We start from the raw sequence: 14,127 nt of genomic DNA, 5'->3' as shown, positions 1-14,127 counted from the left end.
ATTAAGTGTTTGAGCCAATATGAAATATAATTTCAGAGATTTGTTTAAATTCTGTGACAAAGAGGAGGGTGAGGGATTACTTAGGAGAGCATCTTAGATGGAAGGGTCAAGAAGAAGTTATTTGGAGAAGCAATGCAAGGTCTAGGAAAAAAAGTTCCAGGAGGGGGAAAACACACACTAGTTCAGATTCAGAACAAATCATTCGGAAGATGACTAGTTGTGTCCAAAAACTCATCCTCTTTTTCTTCCAGAGTATTGGCATTTCAGCAAGGCAGTCAGCCTTGCAACTGGTCGCATCCAAATAAATGAATTCTTGACGATAGAATGTGCTCAGAAGTCATGAAAGCTACTACATCACTTGAAAGAGAAAACATTGCTTTTCTCTCATATTTTCTCCTTCTGCTTTCCTCCAGTTAGAGAGTTTGTGATGAAGAAAGATTTCAATACTCTATTCAATTCTCCATCCAAACATGTCGAAGAGGTCATAGCCATCTGGAGAGTTCATTTTACCCTGCTACATCAGCTACTGCCACTTGAGAAATAATTTGTGATTTATGTCACTGTATTTTTGTTACCACAGTGTACCTAATTTCTGACTGTGCTGGATTAACTCTGTAGCCACAAAGTCTTTGAATCTCCTTTCCTGAAGTGGTGATGTCTCTTTCTTCCTACTCAAATCTGGGTCAAACTTTTGACTCACATCGACCACTATAGTGTGCTAAAGAAATGTATGAGTTTTTGAATTTGGGCTTCAACAAGTCTTTGAGTTTTACCTTCATACTATTTAAATATTGGCCTGAAAATGTCATATAAAAAAAGTATATCCAGCCTCCGAAAGATAAAAGATTGTGTAGACATGAACTAAGGTGACCTAGCAAGTAGCCAGCATCAGTACCCAGAAATGTGTAAAAGACCCTCCTGCACCTTCCAACTCAGCTGGCCTTCTAGAACATACACAACCTCATGAGCAAGCCTGCGAAAAGAAACTGCCCTGTTCATGGAATCATGAAAAATAATAAGCCATTGTTTTAAGCCACTAAATTTCGGAGCACTTTGTTACACAGCAGTTGATAACTGATGAGCTATACAGATTGTATGATCTCCCTAGTTAAAATCATGTGCGGAAAAGAGTCATCATCTTCTCCATGGCTTTCTTGAAAGCCCTATGAACCTCTTTATTCCTTAAACTATAGACGATTGGGTTCAACATGGGAACTATCATTGTATAGAAGACAGAGGCCATTTGGTCATTGTCCATGGCATGGCTAGAACTGGGCTGTAAGTACATGAAGATGATGGTTCCGTAGAAGATGGTCACGGCGGTGAGGTGAGATGCACAGGTGGAGAAGGCTTTCTTCTGCCCTTCTGCTGAGCGCATCCTCAGGATAGCAATGAATATGAACAGATAGGAGGTCAGGATAACCACCAGGGCAAAAAAGACATTGAAAGCTGTTAAGATGTACAGCACAGTCTCATTTATGTAGGTATCAGAGCAGGAGAGGGCAAGGATTGGGAGGATATCACAGAAAAAGTGATGGACCACATTGGAACGGCAGAAGGAGAGGGAGAAGGTGAACCCGGTGTAGGAGGCAGATTCGACCAAGCCCCAGAGGTAGCAGGCCACAGCCATGTGGACACACACACTGGTAGTCATGGTGGTGGTGTAATGCAAGGGTGTGCAGACCGCTGCATGACGGTCATAGGCCATCACAGCCAGCAGAAGGCAGTCCACGCTGGCAAAAGCCACAAAGAAGAACATTTGAGCAGCACATCCGCTGTAGGAGATCACTTTATCCCCTGTGAGAAGCCCAGCCATCACCTTGGGAGTCACCGCCGAGGAGTAAACGCAGTCCACCAGGGAGAGGTGACTGAGGAAAAAGTACATGGGGGTGTGGAGACGGGAGTCCAGCAGGATCAACGTGATCATCCCCAGGTTCCCGGTGAGAGTGATGAGGTAGATGAGAGTGAACATTATGAAGAGGGGAACTTGCAGCTCTGGGGTGTGGGTCAATCCCAAGAGTCTGAACTCATTCACCTTAGTACTGTTCTCCAGGTATGACATCTTGAAATTGTGCTTCACTGGTTAAAAAAACAAAAAAAAAAGGCAAAATGGATAAATTACTTATGCACAGGAAGTGATTCACAGCATGTACTCTAATGTCACCCCAATGACATGAGCGTGCCAGGATCCCAATAACCTGAAACTGGCCTCTTCTGACCTCTGTCTGACAGTCTGTAGAAGCTTGTACTATGTCTGCTAGTTCCAGACCCAACTCAGACAAAATGTCTGTCTTCAAATACTTATTATTTTCATTTGGGTTAAAAGCTTGTCCGTCCTCTGTAAATCACTCTTTACCACTGTCAATCCAGATTCAGATAACATTTATATTAACTGAACACTACGTGCCAGGTAGTCTGAAAAGAGTAAGTATTATCTCGTTTAGTCCTTCTGGACCTCCTGTCAGATGGTTGTCTGATAACAGTGATACATTGTTGCCTTCTTGGTTGTGAAGTACAGTGAAGAATGAGGCTATCATTCATCCAGCTATGATTGATGTGAAGTCTAAGAAAAGTTAGTTCCCTTTCACCTCCTCAGAGCACTGTTCTCCTTGAATCCTGCTTGGGGGAAGAAGCACAGAATCCAGGAAGATGCTCATCCTTATTTATACCCTTGGACAAGAACATAACCATGTCTGGGTTTATTCATCTCCCAAATTATTTTATTTATTTTAAAGTGTATTCATCTGAAAAAATAAAATAAAATAATCATTGTGTTCCCTATTTTTACTGTGTCCCAAGATTGTTATAGCAGTTTTAAAAGGTGTTTTGAAACAATACAAGTATTTAGAGGAGTAGGATATTGCAGTGGTAAAGAAAATAAATCATCTCTGGTCATGACCTGTCTACATTGAAATCCTGACATTTCCAAGTACTGGTTGGGTAACCTTGGACAGGTCACGATGTTTCTGTGCCACAGTTTAAAACAGGGAGAATTTATTCCCAAGTGGTTTTTTGAGATTATTGTGAATGAAATTGTTCTTTTAATTTCTTTCTGAGCAGGTTCCTTATTAGAGAAAGGAAACCTATTGCTTTTATATATCAATCTTACATACTGCTAATTTGCTGAATTTGTTGATCAGCTCTAGAAGTTTTCTGGTGGAGATTTTTGAGCCATTAAAGTATAAGATCATGTCATCAAAAAACAGATAAGTTTAATTCTTCTTTTCCTATTTATAACTTTAATTTCCTTCTCTTCTTTAATTTTTGGCTCTCATCTTAATTATTATTTCCTGTTCTGGAATTAGTTTGCTCTTGCTTTTCTAGGTCTAGAGTTAGAACATTAGATTATTGATTGGGGATCTTTTATTTTTTATGTAAGCACTCAATTCTATAAATTTTGCTCTTAGAACTGCCTTCATAAAATCTCAGCGATTTTGATATGTATCTTTGTTTTGTTTCTAAAAATGTTTCATTTCTCCCTTGTTTTCTTCTATCACCCATTCATTATTCAAAAGCATATTATTCAATGTTCATTTGTTAAATGGTTTTTGTTTTTTATCTTGTTATTGGTTTTCCAATTTCATACCATTGTATTATGGTAAGATGCAAGGAATTATTTCAGTTTTTGTATTTGTTAAGACTTACTTTATGTCCTAAAGCATGGTCTATACGGAAAATGTTCTATGGGGAGCTGATAAGAAAATGAATTTGATTGTTGATGAATGAAATATTCTGTAGATGACTGTGAGGTCCACTTTATTATTAATATATTTTAGGAGATAAATCTAACCAAGGATGTGAAAAACCTCTACAATGAAAATTATAGAACTCTGGAGAAGGAAACTGAAGAAGACCTCAGAAAATAGAAATAACTCTCATGTTCTTGGATAGGTAGAATTAATATTGTCAAAATGGTAACATTACCAAAATTGATGCACAGATTCTATGTGATCCCCATAAAAATACCAGTGACATTCTTTAAAGAACTAGAAAAACCGTATTAAAATTTTTAGGGAAAATTATACTACAAAGCTATAGTAACAAAAGCAGCATGGTATTGGCATCCAAACAGACATGAAGACCCATGAAATAGAATAGAAGACATAGAGATAAATCCACATAAAAATAGTTACCTGATTCTTGACAAAAGTACCAAAAACATACATTGAGAAATTGTATGCCTTTTCAACAAATGGTGCAGGGAAAACTGGATATCCTTATATGGAAGCATGAAGCTAGATCCTCATCTCTTGCCCTGCACCAAAATCCATTCAGGGTGGACCAAGGACCTAGAAACTTTGCAACTCCTACAATATAAAAAAAAAAAAACTCAACAGTCCAACATTTCGGTGCAGAAACCAACTTCCTGAATAAGACTCCTAACACTCAAAAAATAAAATCAAGAATCAGTGAGTGGGGTGGCTCCAAATTAAAAACCTTCTCAGTGGCAAAGGAAACAAGGGCATGGAAAGAGAGCCCACAGGATAGGAAGAAATCTTTGCCAGAAACTCCTCTGAAAGGGGGTTAATATCTAGAATATACAAAGAGCTCAAAGAACTTAACACTGAAAAACAAATAACCCTATCAATAAATAGGTAAAAGAATGGAACAGTCATTTCCCAAAAGAAGAAAAACAAATGGCCAAAAAGTAAATTAAAAAGCATTCAACATCCCTGACAATCCAGGAAATGCAAATTAAAACTAGAATGATATTTCATCTCACTCCAGTTAAAATGGCAGTCATCAAGAATACAAATAATAATAAACTCTAGTGAGGATTGGGGAACAAGTATACTCATACATCGTTGGTGGGACTTCAGATTAGTATAACCACTCTGGAAATCACTATTTTATATATATATACACCTATATATATAATATTCCTCAAAAAACTAGGAATAGAATCACCATTTGATCCAGCTATCCCACTTCTTGGTATTTATCCAAAAGAAGTAAAAATCAGCATACTATATAGTAATACAGAAACATCAATATTTATTGCAGCACAAAATTCACAGTAGCCAAGTGATGGAATCATACCAGGTACATTTCAGCAGATGAGTGGATAAAGAAACAAAGGAGTTTTACTCAGCCTTATAGAATGAAATTACAGTGCTGGTAAATGCATGGAAGTGGAGAACATCATGCCAACTGAAATAAGCCAGACTCAGAAAATCAAAGGTTGAAGGTTTTCCTCTTAGGCAGAAGCTACAGAAAAATAAACAGGAAAAACGGGGAGGAAATCACATGAAAATGGAAGGGGATTGAGGGGCAAAGAGGAGGGATAGGGAAAAGGGAGGAACCATCAAATGAAATTGACCAAAGTTTGCTGTGTATACATGTAAATATCCCACAGAGAATTTCACCTTTATGTACATCTATAAAATACAAATTTTCTTTAAAAGGCAACAAATAGAAGACCAGTAGAGGAAGGGGAAGAGGGGGGAAAGAAGGGGAGGGAAAGAGGAAATTCTAGGGACTTAAGTGGAGCAAATTATATTCTGTGCATGTAAGGGAGTATGTGAAAATGAACCCCGCTGTTACGTATAACTATAATGCACTAATTGAAACTTTTAAAAGGGGACTCTCATGGGGAAAAGGGGGAGAACGGTGGAATAGAGGAAAAGGATCAAGGGAGACAGAGGAGGGATGGGAAAGGGGAGGAACTGCTGAATGAAATTGGCCAAATTGTGCTATGCACATGTATAGTAACTACATCACAATGAATTCTACCTTTATGTATAGTTATAACACACCAAGTATAAAATAAACTAACAGAAGGGAGACCAATAGAGTCAAGGAAGGAGATCAGGGAAAGAAGGAGGGGACCGGAGGGGGTAGTACCAGTGATTAAAATGGAGAAAATTATGTTAAATACCTTTATGAATATGTCTAAATGAACCTCAGAATTATATAAAACTAAAATACAGTAATAAAAACATAAATTTTTTAAAAACACCTATGATAATAGTACCTCAAAAGTCTATTTAGAGAATGTGAAGAGTCAACATGTTTAAATCCCTTACAACACTAGTCACACAATAAGTTAGAGGTATTGTTATTGTTAAATAAATGTTACTATTATCAGTGATATTAGCAAGACATCTAATCACTGAAGGGAAAAACAAATGACAATAACAAAAAAGAAACCCAACAGAATGATTGGAACCACATCTCTAAAGAGGCTCATCTGGATAGCTTCAGAAATTAATTTCAAATTTGTTTAAGCAAACATGCCACTTTTGCAAATAATAGCAACAGAAAATTTGGGAATGAGCTTTAGGAATAATAACAGCTACAAGTTTTGAGATGCCATCTTTGCATGGTTTCTGCAGGGGGATCTATTGGAGGTTGTGCCAATTATTTCATTCAATTATACAACCTCATTATGAAATCATGCCCTCAATTTTCAAAATCTATGTTAAATATTGGTCAAACTTAATAAAATCTTCAACAATCATTTGATAATTCTGATCTTTAACTCTCTTTCCCTCACACACCACATGTAATTCATGAGCACAGTCTTTTAAAAACTCACCTTCAATATATGCCCTAAATCCATTCACTGGTCACCACTTCCAGGGTAATCAGTCCAGGCCATACTGCCATTTAGGTCACACCTAGAGAGAGACCCAATTGAGTCACTAGGAAAGCTGAAAGTGAAACCTGAGTTGAGAAGCAGATATAGAAGCTGAGAGAAGGTAGAGGGGAAGGAGTCAATACTGAAGAATATTGAAGTGGTGTCCTTCCAAATAGGTAGTAAATACAGCAAGAAACCATGTCTTTTTCACTCTAACAATAATATCAACAACATGGCCCTGCCTGCCAGACACTGTCCTAAGTCATGTAGATTCAAATCCCTATCAATCTAGATTCGAATCTTAATGCCTGAATTATTTATGCTGTTTTAAATTTTATTTCTGCATGACCTAATGTTCCTTTTATACAGTTGAGCATATAAGAGACAATAATTAAGGAGACTGATGACTAAATAATTCCATAACTATAAGTCAATTTGAGGTAGCAAAAAAAACTTGACAAAACCCAAGGGCTATACATTTAGGTTCAGAGTTTAGCCTTTTCACTTAATAATTAGAACATGAGTTCTCAGTTCTCTGAAGATCATTTTCCTCCCTCTGCAAAATGAAGATGTAGCTACTTTACCAGTTGGGGGAAAAAAACTTGTTATACTTATATATTTGCATATATATTGCCTACCAAATTGAAACTTAGAGAAGCCTTAGCAGATTTACCTTTGGATACATTGCCTACCACAATGTACACATATCCAACTATCAGTAAACGGTTGTTGGATGAATGAACCAGAGAATAAATGGTTCTTATTGCTCTACAAAAGCAACTCTGTAAAAAGCAATCCTCATTATGAAATTAGCACCTTCAATGATAATTTCTCTAAGACTCTAGATGAAAAAATACAAGGGGAACAGAATTAATATGCATTTCATTGAAATTTTTATAAGAATATATTCTTCATTAACATACTTTTATTCAATATATTCCACATATGTTCAATAAATTAATGTCAACAGCTTTCTTAAAATTCTTCTGAGACTACAAGCAATGAAAATATTGAAACCAGAAGAGAAATATGTTTAAATTTATTGGAAAATAGCCACGAAGAATATTCCTCAAACACATTTTTATTACAAAGTAGATTATTAATATAAGTTGTTATATTTATCAAAAATATTGGTAAGTACACCTTACACTAACTTGTTTGGGGTAAATTTTTGAGAATTAAAACTTACAGATTGTTCAAACACAGTGTTTCACAAACAGCAGGTCAGGATCCATCAGTGAATGGTGAAATCATACAGTGGGAAAATCCATCATGTTTTTCAAAAAATAAAATTGAGTTACATACCACTGCTGTGATTAGTAATAATTTCTGACATATGTAGCAGATAGTACTCACAGTCTTTCTTCTGTTAGCTTGTGTTAACTAATTTAAGATAAAAAAGAAAACAGTAAAGATGAGTTTCAAGTCAAAGGGAAGCTGGGCTCCATAAAAGTTTTGTTTTTGGTGTGTGTGTGTTTGTGTGTGTGTGTGTGTGTGTGTGTGTGTGTGTGTGTGTGTGTGTATACATGTGTACACATGTGAGTGGTGGGTTGCAATGTAAATCATATCTCTTTTTGTGAAAGCCTTAATCAAAAAAGTCTTAAACTTTTGATGAAGAGCCTATAAATATCCTGTACAAAGTTAAGCATGAGCCTAGGTTTAGTAGCACAGGGTTATGTATTTCACAATATGCTCAATAAATAGGGCACTGTTCATTCATTGATTCTTTGCATTCATTCATTCATCCATTTGTTCGTTTGTTGTATCAATAAACATTTACTGAGTGCCCACCACTTGCTAAGTACTTTCCTATGTAAAGGGATTTTTAAATAATGAGAATAATATCATCTTCTACTGTTGGAATAAATCACCATTTTTTTACTGATGGAGATTGTTGTGATACACTCTAACTAAACAACATGAAAGTATGAAATATTAATACTTAGGATACTAAACTCTGAATACTCCATTGGAAAATGGCTGCTCTGTACCTTTACACAGCCCATTTTCTGTTACCATAATCTGAACAGATCACCACAAAAGACTGAGCTAGAAACTTACCTTTCTCTTCAAGGAAGATGTCCCAACTTCACCTGCGGTCTTCAAATTGCAGGTACCACCAAAGAAACAAAGCTCCTGTTGAGAAAGTTATTTATTAACATCTAGTTGCAAAGACTGCAGTGCTCTAGAGGCAGAGAGATATAAGAAGTAGGTGCAGATATAAAATATTCTTCAACTGGTCACACAGGACTGCTGTAAGGACAAATGGCAGTCTCCACATTCACTCTGTAAAGTGATGAGCAACTCTAAGAAGAGATTATCATGCTGAACACAAACATTTTTAACTGGGGATATTTTTTTTTGAGCTGGACACTGTGCAGGCTCATAGGGATACATCTGTGTGAAGGAAAGTCACCTAGTGACTTTAATATTAAGACTTTTATATTAAGATCAATAAATGAACTCCAAAAGACCTTTGGCACATGGACAGGTCCCTCTTCAATTATGTTAAATAGAGTCATGTTAGGATATTAGAGACCAACTCCTGGTATTCAGTGGGATTTATACATCTTAAAGTCAAATGGGGAGCAGGTTCCCCTGGGAGCGATCATTTTCCCACTCCAGTCACCAAGAGAAGCAGCAATTAAACTGTGTGGGTAATCATGGTTCCATGAGTTGACATAGCTCCTAGTACATTTATATTACTTGGAGTTATGTGTTCTTTTTTAAGTATTTTTTAGTTGTAGGTGGACACAATATCTTTACTTATTATTTATTCTTTATGTGGTGCTAAGGATTGAACCCAGGGCCCCACACATGCTAGGCAAGTGCTCTACCACTGAGCCACAACCCCAGCCCCAAGTTACATGCTCTTGATAAAGTTATATAGATAGTGTTGTCCCTCAGCAGCATGACTCCCTGAATCTGTATCTAGAAGACAGTTCCTTTGTTTATAAAATGGACTCATCAGAGAGCTAAGATTACATCCACAAATCTGAAAAGAGAAAAGTGAATATGGAATAGCAGAACCCAACCATTATCTTAACTGGAACATAACACATGGGATGCCACATAACTGCTAGGAAGATGAATCAGAAATGTGATGAATTATAGCTCAGTATGAGCTATTTCTTTCTAACAGTTACAAGTCCCAATAGTGTTCTTGCTACTTATCAACAGCTAAGATGACTGCTCCAGACTATCCCTACCTTCTTTTTATTCAGCAGATATAAATGTTCTAAGGTAAACCCAAATAATTGTCTCATAATGCTAGTATACAAATATATATGTATATACATATATAAAGTCTCATTTAATCTAATCTTCCCAACTATACCATATTATATTATTACAGTATGATGTAGACAATACTATTATGCCAGCTGTATCACAAATGTTTTCCAAAGGTTTCACAGGTACAGACTTGAGAAAATTAGCACTTGAACTCAGATGTACCTCTCTGCACTATCCACCACACAACCACCACATTCTAGATTCTGGACTCTGCACTATCTACCACACCATGACCTAGAGAAAAGTTTCAATAAGAACGGGAGGTATTCCTACTAAGACAAGAGACCCCATATTTATCACGTGGGATAAGGAATGAGAATTAAATAGATCGAATACCCTGGTGTAGGTGAATGTCACTCAATTACACCTCAACAGAGTAGAAGTCAATTTTTCTAGAGCACTGGTTAATTGTAAGAAATACTCATACCATTATAGCCTTTTAAACTCATAAACTGTAAGAAATTCATTTTGGATTTGATGCATACACAGGTTCCCATATTAGTAGGAACAAATGGTCTTTAAATGAAGTCAAGAGTGAATCCCAGGGTCCACTGCTTCTGGTCCTGTGATCTCGACCAGGACCCTGATGAAGCTTTGGTATTGGTGATGATTGGTCTGATTTTCTTTGCCTACAGGTTTTGCTCTAGGGTGACACTGAAATAAAAACTGCAAAAGAAGATCTTATTACCTATGCTGCATGACTTATTTTAGATTCTGCCATGCCGCAGTCTGGCTGGGCAAAATAACAGAGAGGTGACAAGCAACTTGAAGGTTGAAGCGGGAACACCTTTATTGCGAGTGAAGTTCCATTGTGATATATTTAACAACCCCTCTTTAATGAACCATGGGCTACATTTTTGTATCGTCTTAACGTATGCCCTAACTGTTCTTGATGTTACTGAGATGCCTCCTTCCTTTAGCAATTTACTTAATGCCCTTTCGGTTTAGTTCTTACTAATTTTTAATCCCATATTTCCGTGGTGAAGATACGGCTCACTAAGATAATGCAAAACAAAACCGAGACAAAACGGAAAAAAAATGGAACAAAAATTCATTATATCACTGCCACTTCCTTGAAACTCAGGGCCTTTATTATATACTTTTCATTTTCCTTGAAACAAGCATTCCCAGGCTGGTTCTTCATCACTTTTGGGCCTAGGTGAAATGTTAGCTTTCCTGAGAAAACATTCTAGTTAACTACTATAAAGTGACATTCCTTTCTCTCTCATTTTTCCATATATAATTATTTGCTTATTTTTTATATAATGCCTATATTTTTCTCTCCCTGTAATTATGTGCTTCTCAGCATGCTTTCTTGTTTAGTGTCTATTTTCTTTAAGCAACAGGAGTACAAGAACAATGCTTATTTTTTTTTTTGGGATGTAAGGAAGTATTTTTACTCAGTGATGAAACTATAAATATGTAACATCTTCCCAGTATTATTTTTTTTCTGATCTCTTTGCAGAAATCCTTGTTTTGAGAAAATTTATGGCTGCCCTCTGCTCATTTGTACAGTCTTTGAATCCTGTAACTTTTAAGTTTATATCTTCCTCAACTTCAGAACAAAAAGAAATGGGTCAGTAGAGTTTGAATTAAAAAAAAAAATAATCTGGCAATGACCCTGCCCATTGACTGCAGATTCTGCAACATATACAGCAGTGTAGTTACCTTTACATTGATATTTTGTGTGGGTTTATATTCCCAAGGCTCAGCACTTTAGGTGAAACCCATTTGAGCTCAATAAACAGTTGAATGAATTGGTATTTTTTTCAGGAAAAGAGTTGTACTTTTCTTTGTCACTTGATAACATATATTCCAACAGGATCTCGATAGTGTTTGGCCACCCAACCTCTGATTGTATGATATGGAATATAAGAAATATTCAAAGCATTCCAATCTAAACTGTGAATAAGCCCAGGGAGAAACGGTTGTGAATGAAGAGAAGCACCAATTTATGGGGCACGCCTGTGTTTCTATCTTCCAATGTTTAAATCCAATTATAATCCTACAGATAATGCCTTAGATTGATTTGTAAATCATCAAAAATAATTACTTAGGAAAAATAATCCCAGGATCTCCCTCAACAAGCAAAGTTGAATCCCAGAAAGCCCTTAATTGCCTATCCCCTGGTCCTGTGAGATGAGAGCTTGTTTTGGTCCTTTTGGGGTGTTTGTCCCAGGAGAGCGCCATGACTGGTTAACTCCCTCCTGGCTACCACTTTTTAACATTTCAAACCTCGCATGCCTCATTTGGGAGGGAGTCGTCCAAGAACAAGAACCATTCATTATTCACCTAGTTGTTAGTCGTTGTCTAGAACCAACAATGACCACCACCCACCCCCAGACAACTCATTACTCAGAGCCTTTCGCAGTGTCCAGGGGAGGAAGGGTAGTGTTAACTGTGATCATGGTAATCACCCCTCACCAGGTAGGAGACATTGCAGAGACTCTTTCCTCAGCACTGCAGCAGCCCTTCAGGGGACATGTGGTCAGAGCAAGCTCTTTTCCATGACTTCTTTTTTATAGATGAAGCTATTAAGGTACAAAGGGACTAGGTGACTTATCTAAGAAGAGAGAGCAGCTGATTCAGAACTAGAACTTATACTAGCTAATTCCAAGCCAACCGCCTTGTTTTTCCTTTCATTTCTCCCACCCCTGGAGAATGTTAAACCTTTGTGCTGAACACTAAAGAAGAATCTTCCTCCAGATAAGGTGTTTTCCTTCTTGGAAGCACTGAATTCGTGACATGAGACCTGACCTGAATAGGAGTGCTGGATTTAAAGGTTGTGTTGCTCATGGAAGGAAGGTAAGCTTCAAGGTCAGATCTGCTGTCTGCACAGAGCTGCAGGGGCAGAAGTAACCAGGCAAGGGTAGGAAGGCACCCGTTTCTCCCTGGGCTTATTCAGAGTTTAGGTTGGAATGCTTCAAATAGTTCTTACATTCCATATCACACAATCAGAGGTTGGGCAGCCAAACACTGTCGAGATCCCGTTGGAAAATATGTATCAAGTGACAAAGAAAAGTACAAATGGGTCTTGAATTCCTGCTTTGAGTGTATGAACTTGTACAATTTTAAACCAATTATTTAAACTGTTTCAAACCCAGTTTTCTTTTTCAGGGAATGTGATAATACTAGTTATCTTAATATTCCCGGCTTGCTGAGAGAATCAAATGGGGTATCAATGTAAAATGCTATTGTAATCTGGAAGATCATACTAATATTTTTTAAGAGAAGGAATGGATATTAATAAATGAGGAAATAAATCAAGTTTGGGCACCAGTTACAAAATGGAAATGAAATCGAGAGCTGTAAAATTACACAAGACATGCTAATTATGATACAATCTAAACACATATTTTAGTTCCACCACTAAAGACCTATCTGATGGTGGAAGTTTATCTGATGCTGATTAATTATCACATGATGTGCTACCGAGTAAATAGATCAACCCTTACCACAGAGATGGAGAATGAGAGCAACACGTGATATTGACTCTGCACATGTTGCAGTCTGTGGAGCACTTCGAGGTCAGAAAAAGCATCATGTGCATCACCTCAGACCCGGAAAAAAAAAGCAAAACATCTAGTTCACCATGGAGACTCAGTGAGAGTAAAGAGAGTGAAGAACGGATTGCAGCCAGCTCTTGATGCTGCTTATTGGCTGCTTCTAAAAAAGCCATGTCATCCTTTAACTATTCAAAGATTTGGGGAGCTATGGAGGGTTGAGTATAAGCATTTGTAGATACAGTTGTTGGCATTCAACTGAGATCCTGAAAGACAAGTTCTTTAAACAAAATTACCCAAACCGGTGAATGTATTTTATATCACTAAGTTCATCTTTTCAATTATTCCCATTAACATCCATGATAGATTTAATCACTTAATCAGTTAATCAGTCAACTGAAAAAGATGTATCTTATGCCAAATTTATATTAAAAGTTTAAAAAAATTAAGAATATTCCTTCATTATGAAGAGTTAAGGATTTAGATCAGAGTAACTTGGCTTCAAATCTCACCTCCGCTATTTCCTTCAGCTCTTAGCATGTAACTAAATGTCAGTCAATTTCAGCTTCAGCATCCATGGAATGGAAATAATATTGCACATGATGTGTGAAGGTTATCTGAGGTATAGTGTTACAGCCTCTACTTGGTGATAAAAACATAGCAAATGCTCAGTATGTCTTATCTACAAGCGCTTAATTCACAGTTAATCCCAACTTCTATGTCTGGAGCTATGTGTAAGGCTCAAGATCA

The 14,127-nt window shown here is 37.0% G+C and overlaps 1 protein-coding gene across 1 annotated transcript; it reads right to left on the bottom strand.

Annotated features, from left to right (window-relative positions):
• Positions 1-1,114: 1,114 nt before the first annotated feature.
• On the bottom strand, positions 1,115-2,062 carry LOC113195157 (olfactory receptor 5B2-like). Its single transcript, XM_026406578.2, has one exon. It carries the CDS (start codon positions 2,060-2,062, stop codon positions 1,115-1,117), a length of 948 nt encoding a protein of 315 aa, XP_026262363.2.
• Between the last annotated feature and the right edge of the window lie 12,065 nt (positions 2,063-14,127).

This window comes from Urocitellus parryii, chromosome 4 (genome assembly GCF_045843805.1).
Source record: "Urocitellus parryii isolate mUroPar1 chromosome 4, mUroPar1.hap1, whole genome shotgun sequence".
Taxonomy (NCBI): Eukaryota; Metazoa; Chordata; class Mammalia; order Rodentia; family Sciuridae; genus Urocitellus; species Urocitellus parryii.
This window is presented reverse-complemented; position numbering and strand designations above follow the sequence as displayed.

Excerpts from the sequence above, each read along its gene's own strand:
- LOC113195157 (XM_026406578.2), bottom strand. The coding sequence starts at position 2,062 with ATGTCATACCTGGAGAACAGTACTAAGGTGAATGAGTTCAGACTCTTG.